The sequence below is a fragment of the Bos taurus genome, chromosome 7 (genome assembly GCF_002263795.3).
Source record: "Bos taurus isolate L1 Dominette 01449 registration number 42190680 breed Hereford chromosome 7, ARS-UCD2.0, whole genome shotgun sequence".
NCBI lineage: Eukaryota > Metazoa > Chordata > Mammalia > Artiodactyla > Bovidae > Bos > Bos taurus.
This window is the reverse complement of record NC_037334.1, coordinates 24,405,889-24,428,741: the sequence shown is the minus strand read 5'-3', so window position 1 is coordinate 24,428,741 and position 22,853 is coordinate 24,405,889. Positions and strand designations below refer to the sequence as shown.

Genomic DNA, 22,853 nt, shown 5'->3' with positions numbered 1-22,853 from the left:
TCTAACCAACAGTTCAAACAGTTTCAGAGAATTGGCATCGGCTTTACTGTCAACTAAAGGACTTTACTGTCAACTAAGACTTCCCTGGTGGCTCAGATGGTAAAGCATCTTTCTACAATGTGGGACACCTACGTTTGATCCCTGGGTCGGGAAGACCCTCTGGAGAAGGAAATGGCAATCCACTCCAGTACTGTTGCCTGGAAAATCCCGTGGACGGAGGAGCCTGGTAGGCTACAGTCCATGAGGTCACAGAGAGTCGGACACAACTGAGCGACTAAAACTTGCACTTTCACGTACTCACTCTGATGTTCAAAGCTTTCTATATGCTGATCTTAACCTACCTATTGAGAATCGTCTCTTTGTTCTCATTAATTCGGTATCTCCAGTAAGCTCAGACCTGAGCCGTTTGTACTTTTACAATCTCCACGTCTTGGTGTATACACCTTATCACCTGAATGTATTTGTCTTCCAACCATCCAAGTCCTTTAAGGACTACCTCAAGTACCTCATCTCCCCAATAAATAACAAAATGTGTTTTGTGCTTATCGACTCATTTTTCTCAATATTTATTGCCTTACATTGTTGCTGTTTCATTGTCTTAACCCTTTAAGCCCTTTCACATATTCCTCTGAATGAACATACCATAGCATGACAAGCAGTGATTTTTATTGAATAAATGACTGCTTAAACTTTTTCATCGAGTAAGCAAAAAATGTATGATACATCTAAGCATTGCATTTCTTTTCTTCTGATCTATTTTTCTGACTCTAGTTCTATAACAATTACAATGCTTCATGTATTTTACTAGGAAAAATTAGTCACTAGCTTATCTTTCTCCAGGAATATTAAGGTAATCAATACAATTTTATGTAAACATGCAACTCCCTTGACCTTTTTCTGTATGGTATATCAAACTACTTAAAAATGTGATGTTTTTAATTAAAAAAAAGTAAATCCAGCCATATTTGAGTAACATGCTATTTAAACCTAAAGGAGGCTTCAGGTTGAACTTCAAGGAAGCTGGCAGACCTGTTTTGCATTGTCTAGAATTCATGTGTCAATACCTGACAAAAGGTTGGAGAGCAGTTATCTAACCTAGAAGGAAGGCAGCAGATAGAAACAAAGCACAGTTAAGGATTTTCTCTGTGAACTGGGAAATATGTGGTATATTTCAGGTTGGAATAAGTTAAAGGTTGCTATATAATGTACTCTGTACTATTTTAAATCAAGATTTTATTTACTAAAAACAAAAAACACACACTTACTCTAACATGGCCCCAAAGGATCTGATCCCTTTTTGACATAGGGTTGTTATACTAGACCTGGAAAGTATTTAATTGGAAAAGGAAATTCAATCACTGTCTTTCCAAACAACTGTCTCTGGTGGGAAGATGTTTCCCTGGGATGATAGTGATAAAATAGAAACGTACTGCTGGTCTTTTTTCACCTCTGCAACAGCCTGTGATTCATAGGCTCCACACTGACAGAACTGCAAATGTGCTCAGGACTTTGTATTTATTAATTGCTTCTTAATGCAAAACATCTTGTTTTAATTCCATCATTGTGGTGATCAATGTATATACTTTGATATAAAAAATGATTGGGGCGATTATTATGACCTTTCATAACACATTCAGTTCCCTGCTAATCATTCATAAGCAATCCACTTGATTTTTGCCACACACATTTCCTTGATTTGCAGTAACTCTATGCAAACATTTTCATGAAAGAGACAAAAATAGTTCAACTGTAGAACCAAGTGATGAATTAATTAAATACATATGCAAAAAATCCTCAATGTCTGACCTCTAGGAATAGATTCAATCCCAAATATCCATGTGTTAAATAAAGCAGATGAACTGTGTTTAAAGATGTTGCAACACTGACCAAAATAAATTGCAAATCTTAAAAAACAAAGCTAACTTTTGTTCCTTAGTATGCTTGTTTCACACTCACTTTATTAAAAAGTTTAAAGATGGAACTGCCAAACATATACATAAATGAATAGGAATGCTGTGCTAATAATTTCCAGTAGAAGTCATCATTTAGTTTCCTTACGAGGTCCACACTCCACTGTGAATGCTACTTCACTCTCGTTAAACTACTTTGGAATAATCCATTTATTCCCAAAGACAAATTATCCAAGTCAATGCTGTTAACCTTGTTAGAGATTGGCACTTATCATTATAAATTATATCAGGTTCTAGAAGGTTGTCTATTATATTGGTTAAAAAAAAGTTCTGTCTGCCAGTGACAATTTTCTCTTAATTTAGGAATTCCTATTTCTTACAGAGGCCAGCTGGAAATGAGTAAAGCATTACAGAGCCTTCCTTAGCTGTTGGCCTGGAGAATACACATTCTCTCCAGAATATATATCTTTGGCACAGTCTAGAAGGAAGGAATCTCGGGTAATCTCTGTGCTGGCCAAGTGTGAGAATTATTATTTTTAACCCCTAAATATCCTGAAATTTGGGGATTTTTTTCAAGGAATTTAAAAGTAGACTAGTTATATTTGTTATCCAATAAAACTCCAAATAAATACAGTAGTATTTTTATTTCTGGGATCCTGACTCTTTGGTATAATGTTTAAAAGAATATTTTATGGGATTCAGCATGTTGAAGAGTTTTACAGTAACTTCAGAGTTAAACATGCATAGATTAACAGGCAAACAAGTTGATTATTTAACCTAAGTATACAAATTTACTTAGATCACAGTGTCCTGATTGGTTCCCAAACGTAGGTTATCTAAATATTCAGAGTAAGAACTAGCACTGAGCATTGCCTGTGTGCCTATTCTGAAGTCCTGAAAGGAAAGGTGGAAACTAATATTTAACCAGTAACTTTAACGTTTGGCATTTTACCATGGGATCCCAATACTGAAGACTAGATAGGGAAATCTTTTGCAGCTGAAAGTTGCATATGCAGAATATATCTACTTGATCCTAGAACCCATGGAGCACAGAAGCAGTGCAAAAATCAGACATCAATGGAAACAATGAGTGTCTTTTCTCTATATAGAAGAGTAATTAAGAGATATTTATAGATATCCCATTCATAAAGGGTTTTTAGGTGAAATTAAGTTGTTCAGAAGCACGTAGGTTACTCCTTAGACAAAAGGACACTGTTCTTTGGTAAATTTGGCAGAGACATATCAGATAGATTATATCATGAGCCCTTATGGATATTCCTACATGATTCATGAACTTTCAGTGACAGATAATTTTGCACTTTACAAAAGTGGATTCAAGTGATGCTATGGATGAGCTTTGAGAGCCTCCTAAAGTCATGTTCACTGTTTTTGTCCCTCGTTTGACACTTTATAAACTTGTAGATACCTATTTATTAGTGCCTGTACAGTCATGTTTTACTCAAGTCAGTGTATTACAGAGCATGTTTGCTTTTATTCACTAGTAGTTAGAGGATTTATGCCTCTAAGCATTGTGGTATTCATAGACATTTGGGGGAACAATATATGTAGATTATTTTAAAAGATACATATTCTTGATAAGCATACTCAAAGCCATCATGAAATGAATATTTCTATATAATATAATAAAAATTTAGTAACAGAGTATACTCATTCCTTATATGTTTATTTGATCCACCAAAATGTATTTATACCAATATGCTATATAAGAGCTATTTATCCTCAGTGTATGAGATTAGGCTTGAAGAAAGATTTCATCAGGCAACAGTTATTTTATAGCACACACAGCATAGTGAAATTATAACATCAATAAAATGTCTCAGGATAAATGGCCTTTCCCTAAACACCTAGTATAAGGTGTTTACATATTTTTCCAAGTATTAAACCAAGATCTTAGCAGCACTATTAATGCTATAAATAATTCTGTTAGGAGTGAAATGTCCATGGTCAGTCTCTTGCTAAAATTTGAGCTTACTACAGTTTTTGAGCTGTGGTGGAAGCTCATCCATCTTTATGGTGGAAGAAGGAATTGCACACCGAGGCTGGTCCATGAGATGGACTTCCTGGCTATTCAGAGTTCATTTCAACCTTTTGTTTTTAGGACAATGCCTCAGTTGAGAATTTGTTAAGAATTTTTTGAGTTTGTTTTGTTTCCTACATTTTTTTCTATGTCCCTCATTTATTTACATTTATTCACAAACCACAAATTTGTCAGATCATGCTGGCATCTTAACCTGCATTTATCGGCAAACCCTGCCCACTCAGGGTTAGCATCTAACTTAGTAAATATAACTTTCCAAGACTTTACATCTTGATCACCAGACCCTTGTTGGCCATTGTTGGAATATGATAAACGTGTGAGTTAGGTAAGCATCCACTGTACTCTTCCATCAGCTTGGATATTGCTTATTCTTCCCCAAATATTTCCTTTTCAGTTAGTTTATTCAGATGAAATTTCCTTAGGTAAAATAAAGTTAAAGCTGTGGCACATATACACAATGGAGTATTATTCAGCCATTAAAAAGAATACATTTGAATCAGTTCTAATGAGGTGGATGAAACTGGAGCCTATTATACAGAGTGAAGTAAGCCACAAAGAAAAATACCAATACAGTATACTAACGCATATATATATGGGAATTTAGAAAGATGGTAACAATAACCCTATTGTTATACGAGATATATATATATATATATATATATTGTTTTTTGATTGATATATATATATAATATATATTGTTATATTATCTCGTATATTGGTATACGAGACAGCAAAGAGACAATGATGTATAGAACAGTCTTTTGGACTCTGTGGGAGAGGGAGAGGGTGGGATGATTTGGGAGAATGGCACTGAAATATGTATAATGTCATATATGAAACGAGTCTCCAGTCCAGATTCCATGCACGATACTGGATGCTTGGGGCTGGTGCACTGGGACGACCCAGAGGGATGGTACGGGGAGGGAGGAAGGAGGAGGGTTCAGGATGGGGAACACGTGTATACCTGTGGTGGATTCATGTTGATATATGGCAAAACCAATACAATATTGTAAAGTTAAAAAAAAATAATAAAGTTAGTTAGCTCTTATTGTGTGGTGTAACAATGACAAAAAGAAAGTTTTAAATAATGGAAATAGTTTTAAGGGTCTATAATACATGATGTGAAAGTGTTAGTTACTCAGTCATATCCGACTCTTGGCAATCCCAGGGACTGTAGGCCTCCCAGCCTCCACTGTACATCAAATTTTCCAGGCAATAATACTGGAGTGAGATTGGTTCCAAATAGGGAAAGGAGTACGTCAAGGCCGTATACTGTCACCCTGCTTATTTAACTTATATGCAGAGTGCATCATGAGAAACTCTGGGCTGGATAAAGCACAAGCTGGAATCAAGATTGCCGGGAGAAATATCAATAACCTCAGATATGCAGATGACACCACCCTTATGGCAGAAAGTGAAGAAAAACTAAAGAGCCTCTTGATGAAAGTAAAGGAGGAGAGCGAAAAAGTTGTCTTAAAATTCAACATTCAGAAAACTAAGATCATGGCATCTGATCCCATCACTTCATGGCAAATAGATGGGTAAACAGTGGAGACAGTGACAGACTTTATATTTTTGGGCTCCAAAATCACTGCAGATGGTGACTGCAGCCATGAAATTAAAAGACTCTTGCTCCTTGGAAGGAAAGTTATGACTAACCTAGACAGCATATTCAAAAGCAGAGACATTACTTTGCCAACAAACGTGCGTCTAGTCAAAGCTGTGGTTTTTCCAATAGTTATATATGGATGTGAGAGTTGGTCTATAAAGAAAAGTGAGCGCCGAGTAATTGATGCTTTTGAACTGTGGTGTTGGGGAAGACTCTTGAGAAACCCTTGGACAGCAAGGAGATCCAACCAGTCCATCCTAAAGGAAATCAGTCCTGAGTGTTCATTGGAAGGACTGATGTTGAAGCTGAACCTCCAATACTTTGGCCACCAGATGTGAAGAACTGACTCATTTGAAAAGACCCTGATGCTGGGAAAGATTGAAGGTAGGAGGAGAAGGGGACGACAGAGGATGAGATGGCTAGATGGCATCACCGACTCAATGGACGTGAGTTTGAGTAAACTCTGGGAGTTGGCGATGGACAGGGAGGCCTGGTGTGCTGCAGTCCATGGGGTCGCAGAGTCTGACACGATTGAGTGACTGAACTGAACTGCGTAGACATTCCCTTCTCCAGGGATCTCATTTTAAGAGAGAATATAGTCTTCTTGCTAATTTGCTACCATTTGCATTCATTTTTCTCATTCATTAAACTATGTCTCTAATCATTTTAATAGTTCAGACTGTTTGAATTATTGAAGTTTCCTTTGTCATATTTAGTGTTTGACATGAAAACGAATGTAGACATAATTTAATACAAGCTTAGAGATTGTAACTAAATATCCTAGGTCAAGAAAGAGTTTATTCCATTTTCGGAGAAATCTATAATGACCTTATCTAAAGATAATGCTCAAGTGCAGGGAATGTCATCATTTTCTCAAGTAGATTGAAATGATGAATACATTATGTCAAAGCAAATTTTGTTTTCAGATACTTTAGGTGGAAAAGGGCGATTACCAGCATCATTTTTTTTTGTTGTGCCTTGCTTATTTAAGTTTGTTCTAAAGATTACTGTTTCCCTTTTTTACTATGTAAACCTAGTACATCAGGATTGTGTTTCCTGTTTAGAATTAAAGACTTCTAATTCATGGAACTGATTCATGAGGTGCTTAGTTTCAAAGGTCCTTCAGGGCAATATTAAAACTGTTTGGGGAACAGATTACTTGTCAGACAGTACAAGTCTCTCTTTTTAAATAACTTTAGTCAGGAAACATTCCTTGTAAAAGAAAGATCAATGGCGACTTATCTGGTACACCCTGTGTTTTTCTTTTTCTTTTTTTGACCAGTTGCTGGCAAATTGATTTTGACATTTTAGCATTTTGGCATTCAGTGGATGTCTAGAGTGCTGCCTTGTCTCTAATATATTTTAACCTAGTACATATGTGAAGAAGTTTAAAATGTATTAGAAAAAAGATTGAAGGGAGGGAGGGAGGGAGGGAGGGAGGGGGCAAGGAAAGAAGGAAGGAAGGAAGAAAATGGAAAGAGAAATTCATTGAAATTGATCCAAGATCTGTAAAAACACAATGGAAGGAACATTGTATTTGGAAACAGAGATTGCATTTGAGGTTTGCTTCTCCTTCACATGGAATATGTCTTTGTCACTTTCTCCATGAGTCCTTCCTTCCCTGATCATCCCATTTGAATTGCTAAACCCCATAGCCCAAATTTTCCCAGTCTTCCTTCCCAGCTTTAGTTTTTCTATAGCACTTGTTAATATCTGATATACAATGTATTCTTGACCTTTTCACTTCCCACTATTAGAGTGTAAACTGAATGAAGGCACAGATGTCTGTTTCGTTTACTATTATTTTCTGGTATCCAAAAGAGTATTTGACACATCATCAGATCAGATCAGATCAGTCGCTCAGTTGTGTCTGACTCTTTGTGACCCCATGAATCACAGCACGCCAGGCCTCCCTGTCCATCACCAACTCCCGGAATTCACTGAGACTCACGTCCATCGAGTCAGTGATGCCATCCAGCCATCTCATCCTCTGTCGTCCCCTTCTCCTCCTGCCCCCAATCCCTCTTCGCATGAGGAGGCCAAAGTACTGAAGTTTCAGCTTTAGCATCATTCCTTCCAAAGAAATCCCAGGGCTGATCTCCTTCAGAATGGACTGGTTGGATCTCCTTGCAGTCCAAGGGACTCTCAAGAGTCTTCTCCAACACCACAGTTCAAAAGCATCAATTCTAAAAAAAAAAAAAAAAAAAACATCAATTATTCAGTGCTCAGCCTTCTCCACAGTCTGACTCTCACATCCATACATGACCACAGGAAAAACCATAGCCTTGACTAGACAGACCTTTGTTGGCAAAGTAATGTCCCTGCTTTTCAATATGCTATCTAGGTTGGTCATAACTTTCCTTCCAAGGAGTAAGCGTCTTTTAATTTCATGGCTGCAGTCACCATCTGTAGTGATTTTGGAGCCCAGAAAAATAAAGTCTGACACTGTTTCCACTGTTTCCCCATCTATTTCCCATGAAGTGCTGGGACTGGATGCCATGATCTTCGTTTTCTGAATGTTGAGCTTTAAGCCAACTTTTTCACTCTCCACTTTCACTTTCATCAAGAGGCTTTTGAGTTCCTCTTCACTTTCTGCCATAAGGTGTCATCTGCATATCTGAGGTTATTGATATTTCTCCCAGCAATCTTGATTCCAGCTTGTGTTTCTTCCAGTCCAGCGTTTCTCATGATGTACTCTGCATATAAGTTAAATAAACAGGGTGACAGTATACAGCCTTGACGAACTCCTTTTCCTATTTGGAACCAGTCTGTTGTTCCATGTCCAGTTCTAACTGTTGCTTCCTGACCTGCATACAAATGTCTCAAGAGGCAGATCAGGTTGTCTGGTATTCCCATCTCTTTCAGAATTTTCCACAGTATATTGTGATCTACACAGTCAAAGGCTTTGGCATAGTCAATAAAGCAGAAATAGATGTTTTTCTGGAACTCTCTTGCTTTTTCTATGATCCAGCAGATGTTGGCAATTTGATCTCTGGTTCCTCTGCCTTTTCTAAAACCAGCTTGAACAACCGGAAGTTCACGGTTCACATATTGCTGAAGACTGGCTTGGAGAATTTTGAGCATTACTTTACTAGCGTGTGAGATGAGTGCAATTGTGCGGTAGTTTGAGCATTCTTTGGCATTGCCTTTCTTTGGGATTGGAATGAAAACTGACGTTTTCCAGTCCTGTGGCCACAGCTGAGTTTTCCAAATTTGCTGGCATGTTGAGTGCAGCACTTTCACAGCATCATCTTTCAGGATTTGGAATAGTTCAACTGGAATTCCATCATCTCTACTAGCTTTGTTCGTAGTGATGCTTTCTAAGGCCCACTTGACTTCACATTCCAGGATGTCTGGCTCTAGGTCAGTGATCACACCATCGTGATTATCTGGGTTGTGAAGATCTTTTTTGTACAGTTCTTCTGTGTATTCTTGCCATCTCTTCTTAATATCTTCTGCTTCTGTTAGGTCCATACCATTTCTGTCCTTTATCGAGCTCATCTTTGCATGAAATGTTCCTTTGGTATCTCTGATTTTCTTGAAGTGATCCCTGGTCTTTCCCATTCTGTTGTTTTCCTCTATTTCTTTGCATTGATCGCTGAAGAAGGCTTTCTTATCTCTTCTTGCTATTCTTTGGAACTCTGCATTCAGATGTTTATGTCTTTCCTTTTCTCCTTTGCTTTTCGCTTCTCTTCTTTTCACAGCTATTTGTAAGGCCTCCCCAGACAGCCATTTCGCTTTTTTGCATTTCTTTTCTATGGGAATGGTCTTGATCCCTGTCTCCTGTACAATGTCACGAACCTCATTCCATAGTTCATCAAGCACTCTATCTACCAGATCTAGGCCCTTAAATCTATTTCTGACTTCTACTGTATAGTTTCACTAAATATCTGTTGATTGAGTGAATGAAAATGGGCTTTCCCATTAGCTCAGCAGCAAAAGAATCCACCTGCAGTGCAGGAGCCCCAGGAGATGCAGGTTCTATTCCAGGGTCAAGAAGATCCCCTAGAAGAGGGCATGCAACCTGCTCCAGTGCAACCTTGACTCCTGGAGAATCCCATGAACAGGGGAGCCTGGCGGGCTACAATCTGTGGGGTTGTAAAGAGTCAGATATTAGGTTTATGAGCAAGATTAACCAAAATATTATGTATAAAAGCATATTAGATTATGACTGGATTATAATAGGTATTTCATGTGTCCATTTACCATCTAATACATAGATCTGTCAGTAAGTCATCTATAGATAGTGTGACAGTGTATCCCAGATTACCCAGGACCATCCTTTTTTATGCCCATAGTCTACGAATAGTTATCAGAACTTCTTTCACAAGTGCTCTGATTTGGATGTTAAATTCTATGATCACTGTTTCTAAAGATAAAGCATGCTACTTAGTTGACCTTACGGCAAAAGAGTTTATCTCACACCACGTAGCCTGTGTTATAGTAACACAACTCCAAAAAAAAAAAAAAAAGCCTTCTAATTAGGATAAGAGGTTATTCTGCAGGATAGAGAAAAAAGAAATATTTCTGTTAACATAAAGAGAAATATTGGCAATCTTCTAGTATCGAGTAGTCTACATGTCCCATCTTTGACTTTAGTACATATTAGTTCAAACTCCAGTACCACCACTTCTTAGCTGTGAAACTGTGTGCACTTTGTTTCACTTATCTGAGCCTCTCTTTTCTCCTGTGTGAAATAATAGTGCTCATGGGCTTCATATGAGATATTAAAGTAAATGTAACCTGTATCTGGCATATAGGTTATGGCATATAATAGAGTTATATGCCAGTATCTGGCATCTAATAGATCCTAAATAAACATCAGCTTCATAGTATTGATCATTTCTGCTGTTTTTAGCTTCTGCACAGAATCCTGAACATGGTGGGTAATCGGTAAATATTTGAAAAGCCAGTAAACAATTGAATGTTCTGAAACATTCAAGCAAAATATAATTTTGAGACATCATTTAGTGGACTGCTATCATACCAATGTTGGATAGTACAGTGAATAATTAGATAATGAATTTGCAGTCTTTACTGTTATGCAGTGTCACTGCTTAAAAATTGCCTGACTGCAGTAACTTTTAATAATAAATTATTTGGAGTGTTTCCTTTCATAGTAATTTAGACCTGAAAGTGTAGCTATGATCTACTACAGTGCCTTACTTAATGAAAAGGAAAACTAAGTCCCAGGTACATTAGATTCTAGAGACAGTATTAGAGCCATGGCACCCCACTCCAGTTCTCTTGCCTGGAGGATCCCATGGATGGGGGAGCCTGGTGGGCTGCAGTCCATGGGGTCGCTGGGAGTCGGACACGACTGAGCGACTTCACTTTCACTTTTCACCTTCATGCATTGGAGAAGGAGATGGCAACCCACTCCAGTGTTCTTGCCTAGAGAATCCCAGGGATGGGGGAGTCTGGTGGGCTGCCGTCTGTGGGGTCGCACAGAGTCGGACACGACTGAGGCAACTTAGCAGCAGCAGCAGCTCTTCATTTCAAGCCAAAATTATAGTGACTTTTCCTTTTAATATTTGTCTGTCTTTAATCATAGTGATGTGATTTGAGAAGCTATCCAATTATTCAGTAGTACCTTCTATAATAAAGTAGAAATAGTTTAGAAGATACTTTGGCATTTCAAGTATATCTGTTTATTTTTCGTACATTTGTAATAAATTTTTACCACATATATTTTATAAAGAAAATAATTACTATTAAAATCTTGATGTTTTTATTATTGAAGTATTCTAATAAAAATAATATTCTAAAGCTATTGGGCTAATTTCATAATAAAGCTTATGCCATTAGTTTCAAAGGCAGAAATGATGCGATTTCAATTAAATGAACTTTTTTCTCTTAATTTTCTAAAAAACAGTTTATGGGAGCACTCTTCAACCATTATCTACTAAAATTGTGTATTCTAAGTTATCCTGTATATATACTTTGTGATCCTGGAAAAAATGACGTTACTTTGGTTTACACATGTCCTTTGGAGTTAATATAAGATTAGTTGAAAGGGTTGATAATAGTCTATGATTGATTACTAGACTTCTTTGACATATGATTGAGAACCTTCTCTATTACATCAAAAGGAGTTCATCTATTATAAAACTTCTGTTGTTCTTTTCATGTCTCCAATATTGTGATTACTTTCAAGATCTACAGAAATTTTAGAAAAGCAGATACTAGAATGATATAGTTCCACATAAACTTAACCACTTAAAGTTTTTAGTTTAATTATTTTGAGTTTTCCTGAAAATATTTCTAAGAAGCATGGTGTTTGTATGCATATATCTATTGAATAATATTAAGAATCTTCCAAAGGACAAAGACCATGTAAACAATGACTCCTCTTATAATAGCTTTTAAATTATAATAAAGCTTAAACTAATAGAAGCATTTAGATCCTGTAGAAGTTAATGAGAAAAAAAAAATCAGATTTAAAAGGGTGTAATATCTAAGTTGTTCTTTAATCGGCTATTTGTATAAAGCTAGAATTCGTCAGATGCAAAGGTTTTATGTAGAAGTATTTATAGAATTTAGAAAGGTCAGTTATCTGTAAAGTAGATGCATAAATAGCATGCACATACAATTGTTATTGTGTTATTCTTAGCTATTTTTATACACGATATGTTAAGTTTTATTACTGAAAGTGATATGACTGCTGCTCCTACTGCTGCTAAGTCACTTCAGTCGTGTCCGACTCTGTGCGACCCCATAGACAGCAGCCCACCAGGCTTCCCCATCCCTGGGATTCTCCAGGCAAGAACAGTGGAGTGGGTTGCCATCTCCTTCTCCAATGGATGAAAGGGAAAAGGGAAAGTGAAGTCGCTCAGTCGCATCCGACCCTTCGCGACCCCATGGACTGCAGCCCACCAGGCTCCTCCGTCCATGGGATTTTCCCGGCAAGAGTACTGGAGTGGGGTGCCATCGCCTTCTCCGAAGTGATATAACAATGAGCTTAATTTCAAGAATTTACCTAGAGACACACTAGATGTCTGATATTTACCAAGAGACACACTAGATGCATGAAAATATATTGATCAGAGATAAGAAGTAATACAAACTGGGCTACATCAAATGTAGAATACATACTATAGATCAGTGTTTTCCAAACTCAGGCTGTGCAGCAAAATGACCTAGGTACTTTTTTTTTTTAAATGTATATTCCCAGATTCCATCTGTTTCCTGCCTTAGAAATTCTAGGCCTTAAAATATATAGTTAAAAAGGTTTTTTTTCACAAGTGATTCTAAGGGATAGCCTCAGATAGATAGGTATATGGTTTTAAACCATAAATGTTGCATAAATATGCATGAGTAGCTGGGATAATTGTGGAACACTTCGTGAGGGTAGTGGATTTGAGATTGTGATTTGAAAAGAGGCCAGGCATCTGGAAAGGAATCCTTCTATGAGCACGGTTCTAGTTGTGGGAGTAGAAAGTACATGGACATTAGTGCTTTATAGAGCAAATGATTCCTAAAGCAGAGAGGTAGAAAATCAAATTTGAGGAGGTAGATAAATGCCAGCCTGGACATTCGAGGATATTGGGCTTTATCTCGTAGGCAATGGGCAACTCAATAATTGAAGTTTCTCCAAGGAGATTATGTATATAAAGCAATTTTAAGAGAATACATATTCTCTGTTAATATTTGTAATTGACTAGAAGGCTGGAGGCTAAAGACAAAGTGAACAGTAGCATACAGACTTGAGGTGATAAGAATTTGTGTAGAATGCTTCTGCTGATGAAAATAAAAAGAGTTGGAACCCAGGATGATAGTAGAGGAAGAATTGAAAATTCTTGAGAAGAAAATGAAATCCTAACAATGACTTGGTAAAATATGAAGGGAAATGGTTATAAAACTTGTGCCTGCATATCTAAAAGATGACAATCAGATAAAGTATTGACCAGTTTTCAAGTCGAATGTGCCGAGATCATGTTTTTAAATAGATCTAAGTTTTAAGAACTATTTGGCCAAATATGACTAAATCTTTATCGCAAAGAAAATATAACTAGTAAATAAATATTTTTGAAACACAGGCATATTCCCTCTCTCATGTGTAATTTTTGTATTTTCTCACTCATCTAGACCTCAGCTTATCTGTATAACAAATTAAATCTAGTGATATACAGGGACCCAAGAGACTTCTTTAATAAACAGACTTTGTACATTAAATATGTTCTCTGAAATAACTTACAAATAAAAACAAACTATATTTAGCTGAGATACAGGTATATTACATTTTTTCATTACAGGAGATATGTTAAAAGGCTGTCTTACTAGAAAAATACAAGATTTTCAAATATTTGCACAATTTTTGATATCATGTTATCTGCCAAGATGGACTTCTTAGGTGGCTCAGTGGTAAGGAATCTACCTGCCCATGCAGGAGATGTGAGTTTGATCCCTGGGTTGGGAAGATTGCCTGGAGAAGGCAATGGCAATCCACACTGATATTCTTGCTGGGAAATCCCATGGACAGAGAAGTCTGGAGGGCTACAGTCCGAGGGTCGCAAAAGAGTCAGACACAGTGACTAAACAATGACAACAATCTTCTAAGACATAGAAATTATTTCATTAACACATCAAGTTGATACACCATTTGATTTTTTTTTTTTTTTGGCAAGTCTTGCAAGATCTTAGTTCCCTGACCAGGGATTGAACCTGGGTCCCAACAGTCAAAGCATGGAGTCCTAACCACTGGACCACCAGGGAATTCTGCCCTGTTGATGTTATTAATAAACATTTTAAGGCCAGAGTGGATGAGTACATTGAAAGACTATAATGAGGATTCAGCTCCACAGTTCAGTTCAGTTCAGTTGCTCAGTCGTGTCCGACTCTTTGCGACCCCATGGACTGCAGCACACCAGGACTCCCTGTCCTTCACCAGCTCCCACAGTTGGTGTATATCTACACAGCTCCACAGTTGGGCATATCTAACTGTCAAGCATCAGTGACTAAATTAAAGAACAGCAAGTCATTTGTTGCAAACTAGATATTAAACCTTTAAAAACTGTCGGTCCAAGTGTGTTACTGGTATCACCCACTATCTTTCCCAAGTCATGCTCTCAAACTTTTTTTCATTTTTATGTTACTGAAGTTTAGTTGATTTATACTATTGTATTAGTTTCTGCTGTACAGTAAAGTGATTCCATTATACATATGTATGCATTCCTTTTCATATTCTTTTCCATTATGATTTATCACAGGATACTGGATCTAGTTCCCCATGCTCTACAGTATGACCTTGTTGTTTATTCATTCTACATCATCATTCATCACTCAAAGCTCTGCCTTAGGTCAGCTAGGTGTTCTAAACTGCATTGTGTCCAGCTTATGAGCAGCAGTGTTTCTGACCCTTGTTTTATATCAACCCTGGATGTTGTGGCTCATGTCAGTTTTAACAAATATAAGGAAAAGGTGACTCACAGCCCAGAAAAAGGAAACAGCAAAAAGAACAGTTGACAAAACCTTGTATCTCTCCTAGTGCTCAATTACCTGTGGCAAAGGAATGCAGTCCCGTGTTATTCAATGCATGCATAAGATCACAGGAAGACATGGAAATGAATGCTTTTCTTCAGAAAAACCTGCAGCGTACAGACCATGCCACCTTCAGCCTTGCAATGAGAAGATTAATGTAAATACTATAACATCACCCAGGCTGGGTAAGCAGATCCAAAAAAAGGGAGTGATTTTGACAGACATAGAAATGATCATGGCTTCTTCTGTTTTATGTATCACTTTAAAGCTTAGTTATCAATCTATACTAATTAGTTTGCTTCTGACTAAATTGGATCTATTCAACCATATAGTCCAAATGAAAACTATTTTCGTTCCTGAGCTGTCACTTCAGAGCCAGGCTGTGGAAATGCGAATGCCGTAATCACTCAAGATCAGCCTAAAAAGGGTTGGCGGATGTAACCATATTTTTTATTCTGACCAGTCCCATGGCAGAACCCTCAGTTAAGGTAATGTCGGTGGAAAGGTGAAGCTATAGTGTATATCTTGGATCTCTTCATTGTTAATAGCCTTCCTTGTGATCCTGGGTACAAATTATCCTTTGGAGAGATAGAGAGTAAAAAACTCACTTTCAAGGAGAGCAGGTACATGGATCTACACCACTAAACAAAAGGTACTGATTTTTTCACACTTAAGGACATAATATTAAATATAAATGAATAGTAGTAGCATTGATTTACATAGTTTTATGTTATAAAATGCTTTCACATATATTCTCAGTTACTGTCAGTCAGTCTAATACAACATCAAGAAGTAGAGTATGTATTTTAAGTAATATATCCTGTATTTGCATAAAAGTATTCATGAATGCATTAGCCTTTATTTTTGTGGCAGTTAGCAGTTTTTCATAGCACTGCTGCCTGGATGTCACTGGGTTCATTTGTTTAACATTATGTGTTGTTTTTAAAATTAATTTTTATAGTAGTGTGGTTGATTTCCAACGTTGTGTTAGTTTCTGCAGTACAGCAAAGTGAATCAGTTATACATATACATATATCCACTCCTTTATGTTCTTTTCCCATGTGGCCATCACAGAGTATTCACTAGAGTTCCCTATGCTCTACAGTAGGCCCTTATTAGTTATCTATTTTATATATTGTGCTGTGTGTATGTCAATCCCGATCTCCCAGTGTAGCCTACCCCCTCCCCTTTCCCTCTTGGCACACTGAGTGGAATAAGTCAGACAAAGAAAAACAAATATCATATAATATCACTTATATGTGGAATCTCAAAAAGTGATGCAAATTAACTTATTTACAAACATAAATAGAGATACAGCTGTAGAAAACAAATGTATGGTTACCAGGAGGGAACACCTTCAGTTTTAATTTGTATGTATAATCTCCAGGGGGTCAGTTAAATCATACAGAATAATATTGCCAAAATTCAAAGAGCTAACTTGTCATAGATACTTCTCCAAGCATAAGATTCAATCAAATGGAAAAGTTTGGTTCTTCATGGAAATATAAAAATTCTCTTTTTTAAGCCAAATAATTAACATTTCTAAGAAATAATCAGTTCAAGTAGAATTAAAACTAGTTAAGACAAGAAGTTAAGCAATCCTAGAGCAGATGTGATAAATCCTTGTATTCAAAAGCAACATAATCCCTTTCTCCAACAATTATTTGGAGTCCTTCTTGACATAAAATGTGGCATAAAATAATGAATTAAAAGAAGAATTAAATTAAAACTCCATTTTCTCTGTTTATTTTTTCTTGAAGGACATCCCCAAACATAGAAGCACAGTGGTTGGAAAAGCTAAGGTTTTTAAATGTAAAATAATGAATCATATGAGAATAGTGGCAAAAGAAACAGTTGCAGTAGACTGTCTTTCATTATACATGCCAGAACACGCTATTTCTTCGGAAAAACTGGGGCCGAATTTACCTCACTGAATTTTTTTATACCAAGAACTCATTTCAAACACTTCATTACTGTAAATTTTAGTCACTTTTGTTAATCAGCCTTGATTTTAAGGATGCCTGAAATTGTGACTCTTAGATATCACAGCTAGACATGTCTGCTGTCTAGGAAACGAGGAATGTGAAATAAGTGTAAGCAGATTTTTTTGTTTTGCTGTTTCTTTGCAAGTTCACCCATAATAGCACTTATTAATTTGTATTCTCATCATGGTGAACATATTGAACACACTCATTTTTCTTTTTAATCTTCTCAACTAAAAATCCAAAAGAAGATTAAATAGAAGTCATGAAATGGAAACTTAAAAGCCATTTGCAGGACCCTCAGTGGCTTTGGGAAATCTATCTTTAATAAGTCTATAAAAGCTCATGAGTAAGGCCAGTATTCATTCACTGTACTCCTTTATTATAAAGTGTGTTTGTTTATCTCTGTCTTTTATGTGCTGGGAGGTTATGTATATGAGTCAACACGAGTGTACAAAACCCCCCCTTAAATGATTGCTGTTTGTTTCTACTCACGACACCTAGTTTACCTGCATGTATTAAGTTCCCTGTGTTTGTTTCACAGCTGCTCTGACTTTCAAGTGCCTGGGAGATCAGTGGCCCGTGTACTGCCGGGTGATACGTGAGAAGAACCTCTGTCAAGACATGCGGTGGTATCAGCGCTGCTGTGAGACGTGCAGGGACTTCTATGCCCAAAAGCTGCAGCAGAAGAGTTGACCTCTGGCAGGCTGGCTGGCCAACAGCTCTTTGCAATTACATTATTTATAAACACACACACTAGCATGTTTTTCAGACCAAATATTATCAGATTACATATAATTTAATCAAATTAATTAATTTATTTTTTTTTTTGCCTGCAAAACATCCAATATGGTGTTTGCTTTGGTTCTACAAACATTTTGATTTATACTATATGGCTTCATAAATAATTTTATATAAATAAGTTGGATCCAGTTTCCAGAATAAAAATAAAAAGGGAAAAAACAAAAACCAATCAAGATCTTTAGACTTTAAAAAAAATTTTTAACAATTTTTTTTTTAAGTTAGGGCTGTCTCTAAGGTGCTATTCTCTCCCTGACAATACCATTGAGTTATCCAGAATATATACTAATTTAGCCTAATAGTTTAGTTATATATGGAGAGATACCATTTTTTTTTTTTTCCTTTGGTATCCTGATGCAGAATTTGCCCATTTTCTGTAATCTGCAGGAGATGTGTAAGCATAACAAACCTCATAGTGTTGAACAGGTTTTTAGAGAATGTATTATGCGTTGGGTTCAGATTTAGAGATATCCATAGGAAAAATTCTACTGTAATTATAACCTTATTTTAATAATGGAAAAGAAAAGTCTGAATAGAGACTTTGATCATGTTCATGAACATGTACTTGAACACAAGTATTGTAACAATGAAACACTGTAATGATTTACACTGAATCACCATTGCACTGTTGCTATAGTGTAGAGAAACCGTTATAGAAATGGTAACATCCTACAAAAATGTGTATTATTTTAACATGTTGTCATTATATTTTAGCTTTTTAAAATATTTTGAACAAAGAAAGCGTTGATCCACCCATTTCCTTGTATCTTTTTAGCAGATTTATTAGAGTATAGTACTTAGCCTCACAAATCATAATGAGAAGATTTACTGTTTTTCAGCCTTTTCCCTAGGAACAAGGAAAAACAAAAATCTTATAATACTGTGGTAGTTTCATTGTGTTTTTCTTTTTAAAAATTAAAAAGTTTTACAATTCTGTGAAACGTTTAAAAACCAGTTTAAGGTTTTCTTGTGAGAAAATATTGTACATGATTCACATGATTTCTTAGATTTTTCAATAAAATATGTGAAACTTCCTGTTGGGAGGCAGTTCTTCATGAGTCTCTCACATTTCCACATGTCTTGGCACTGTCTGCTTTTGTTCTGGACTGTCTTCTAAAGGATGTTTGTGTAATGAACAGCCTTGGAAGGTAAAGATAGTGTCTTTTTTGGAGCAAAGGGCAAACATGCTTATTTCTCATTATGAAAGTTTCAAGTTCCCTAAAATTGGGATCTCTCTCCTGTAACACAGTTCACTGAATGTACAGGTCCTGCCTGGCTCCCTTCATGTCATCCTCTGGGAAGTGGGGCTCAGGGAACTAGTGATTCTCTGGCTACTGCTGTTGCTGTAAGTAATAAAGTTCTTTGTCTCTAACCCAGGAGTTTTGTGTCTTCTGCCCTGAAAGTGTGGCAGGCTAACTTGATAGATTGCAAGTAGAATAAAGCCTCAAAATCCTTATAGTTCTTAAGACTTCCCTTATTAATATTTTCACCTTCATTTTCATATAAGGTACAGTTTGTTTCTAGATTGTCCCTTACCATGGGTATCCTTTAGTTTAATTGCTGAGATATAAAACCAGTCAATTTCAACACATCTTATGGAAGATAGTAGGGGAATGGGAGAGGGAAAACTTACACAGTGAGAGAAAACATTCTTAAGCCATCCCTTGATTCCTGAATCCGTGAATTGGTGCAGAAATGTCACCATTTACTGATCGATGAATTAGACCCTACACAACATCTTTGAGAACCTCCAAAATGTCTTCACCCAGAATTGAATACTTGGAAGAAAAGGCATTGCTGCATCATTCTGTCAGGCCATGTGTTCAGGGTGATGGGGGACATGGTAATTAGAAACAATATATCATATGGAACACCCTAATAGTGAATGAGGCTTTTGGTAAGTTCATGGATGGTATTTTGCAGAAGCTTTGCAGGCTGGCGATACACATCCGTATTCAGGGTAAGTGGCTATTTCTGTGAAAATAGTGCACTGCCTGTTCGGTGATTAAAGTGATCTAATGTAATCTTACTGCAATCCAGATGTTTTGCAGGACTGACAAGGACTTGGAAGGAGCATGGTTTGAAAATGGGTGATGAGGAAATTTTGAAGAAAAGGTATGTGAATAACTTACATTCCATTTAACTGCACACCAAAGAGCACTGTCAGGAGGGAGGACTTAGTCACCAGTTGGACAAGTTGACAAGTTGTGTGTATGTTGGCCAGTCTCTCTCATTAGCCACCTTTGTCCTTGCCCATGAGCCCAGGAACAGAGACAGTAGTGGCAGAACTAGAGATTATGCATGGGTTCAGTAACATGACCTTCCTCTCACCAAGACCCCCTCCAGCTACAGCCACCGCAAGGGCTCAGCCTAACAATAGCAGAGAAAATATTATTCCCCAACATGGCACCATTCTATGGCAGGACTACCCCACGGCCTTGTAAGATTACATTAGTTCACTTTAATCACCAAACAAGCAGTGATTTGTTCTCACAGAAATAGCCACTTACCCTCAGTATGGATTTGCCTCCCCAGCCTGCAAAGTTTCTGCCAAAACACCATCCATGAACTTCTCAAACGCCTTGTTCATGGTTGGGGTATTCCCTACGGCATGGTTTCTGTTCAGAGAATTCATATTACAGTAAATACCACGGTGGTGGTCTCATGCCCATGTGACTATGGTACTGCCATGTTCAGCGTCACCTTGAAGCAGATGGCCTAATAGGATGATGCAATGACCTTCTTTTTTTTTTAATATTTTGTTCTGGCACCAGCTGAATGGAAAACATTTTTGGGGGCCTCTGAGATGTTGTATATGGTCTGATTCCTCTGAGTTGTTATGTATGGCCTGATTCATCAACCTATACATGGTGATATTTCTATCTAGATTTATGAATTCAAGAATCAAGGGGTGGAATTGAGAATGTCTGCTCTTCCTGTGCAATTTTTCCCTCACCCATCTGTTTAAATTTGCGATAATCCGGTGTAATTCTCCAAAATCCATCGATCTTCTGTAAGGACAATAGGCAGAAAGAGTGAAAGAATGAATTAATGAATTTATCATTCCTGCATCCTTCAGATCCTCTTTGGTAGAAGTAGTTCTCATCTCTTCATGAACACCGTATTGATTTTGTTTCTAATTTTGATATGCAAGGGCCAGTTCTAGGGACTGACAGTGCTATTACTACCATAAAAGCCCTCATTCTACAGATCATGGAGTTAACCAGTGAAGCAGGAATTCTGCCAGTTTCTGAGTATTTCTCCTCCAAATGTACCTTTCAGAATTAGGAAAATAACTGTCGGATAGGTTTAGGGACTCTGATTCAATATGAGACAGATTTAAGCCAAAGCATAGACTCTTGCTCTGACTGTGGGACTTCAGTGGCAATTCAGGTCACCATCAATTAGTATCAATTCAGAGTCAGTAATCTAGAAGTCATCAAAAAGTCTGATTATTTCCCTCTTCCCAGTACACTCATCCCATCAGGGAAGACTAGAAGTTAGATTTACAGTATGAACTTTGGAGAATTTGCAGCAGAATCCTTCCTCTAAAAGATAGAGCCTCCCCTTTATTCAGAAAGTTATGGGTCTGTGAATCTGCTGTCACATGGAATGGATCAAGGAAAAGGAATTCCCTGGTGTGGTGATTCAGGTCATAGTTACTTTCATCAAGTCTAGAGATTAAATGCTTATACAAATTAAGCAGGGCTTTAGTAGCATGCTCATCTCTTTCAGTACTCTGGCCTCCGTAATCAATTAACCAATGCCAAAAATCTTTGTAGGTCAAACCTTTACCCTTACCCTTTTGACTCTGCTTACCCCTTAAACCATACCTATCTGGTTCCTGGAATTTAAATGCCCTTGTAGAATTCCATCATCCTCATTAAATTCAAGAAGCTCTGTTCTGTGGCAGCATTTCCCAATGCCCTTTCTGGTTTACAGAGAACAGCTACTAAGAAGCTCTTTAAGGATTCCAGTACTACCTTCACCAATGTATTTTTCAAGTCCTGGTGAAGGAAATACCCTTTGGACCCTCTTAGGGGACTAATTTAACACATAGATGAGCACATCTATGTGGGTTTTTTTAATCTCTCTAAATTCGTGTATACTTTCCTCTTTATTACAAGGAAGTTATAGCAAGGAAGCTTTAGTATCTCAGTTTCATTCAGTGTAGACCACCATTGGGTCCAGTTTTCAGTCTTATTGTTAGAGTTACTCCCAGACTTATGAACTAACAATTTGAATCCAGAATCTCAGCTTAGTGAACCCATATTAAAAGCAATTAATAGAATATTGTATTCCTTTTACTGTAATTTATATCATTAAAAACATTCCTATACATAAATTTTGGGTTTCGGTTAATGTGAATTGGTGAAATCCTACAATTCCTTTGGCCTGCATGTTAACACCTTAGAGTCATACTTTTTATCTGGTTCTGGATCTTCCAGGACTTGACTCTGAATATAGATTTAGATGATATCACAGGTGGTGGGACATCAGCAGTATAGTTAAAAAGGTTTTATTTCAAGGCAGTCATAAAAGCTTTCTGGTTCCCAACTTAGACCTTGAGCTGTGAATGTAAAACCCCAGGCATATCTCTTTCTCTAAGTTCTCCACCTGATTTAGAAGCAATGAATCCAACCCCAAAGTCCTTATTCTATTTGTTTCTATGAAAAATTTTTATTGCAGCAGGTATTTCGTAACCCAGAACCTTGCTTTCTCTAGGTACTTCACTCCAGGTAACTATCAGTGAGAGTTTATATAACCATTCTGCCCTGAATGACCAGGCTCCCACTTACTACTTGTCATTAATGCCTTTAGGTCTAGTCATATGAGAGAACTAACTCCAGGGTTCATTTGTAAAATTCTGTTCCTTGGAAGCACTTCTGATACTGGTAGTTGCCAGGGTTCAATCAGCAAACCTGTGTTAGGGGATGACAGATTTGAACTCATACAGCTGCAAGAAGAGTTGGGGAAGTAAAAGTCCGTAAGAAGAGTTGAAGGATCAGAGC

General features: G+C 37.1%; 1 protein-coding gene and 1 non-coding gene across 2 annotated transcripts in view; one reads left to right on the top strand and one right to left on the bottom strand.

The window, feature by feature from the left end:
- The window catches only part of ADAMTS19 (ADAM metallopeptidase with thrombospondin type 1 motif 19), a 267,906-nt gene extending 249,923 nt beyond the window's left edge, over positions 1-17,983 (top strand). The window contains exons 22-23 of the mRNA NM_001206114.1: positions 15,066-15,243; positions 17,585-17,983. Coding sequence (NP_001193043.1) covers positions 15,066-15,243; positions 17,585-17,736 — 330 coding nt within the window. The 3' untranslated portion in view covers positions 17,737-17,983. The remainder of the gene's footprint in view (positions 1-15,065; positions 15,244-17,584) is intronic.
- TRNAQ-UUG (transfer RNA glutamine (anticodon UUG)) lies at positions 14,222-14,293 on the bottom strand. The gene has a single exon. It is a non-coding gene; the product is annotated as a tRNA-Gln (tRNA).
- Positions 17,984-22,853: the final 4,870 nt, after the last annotated feature.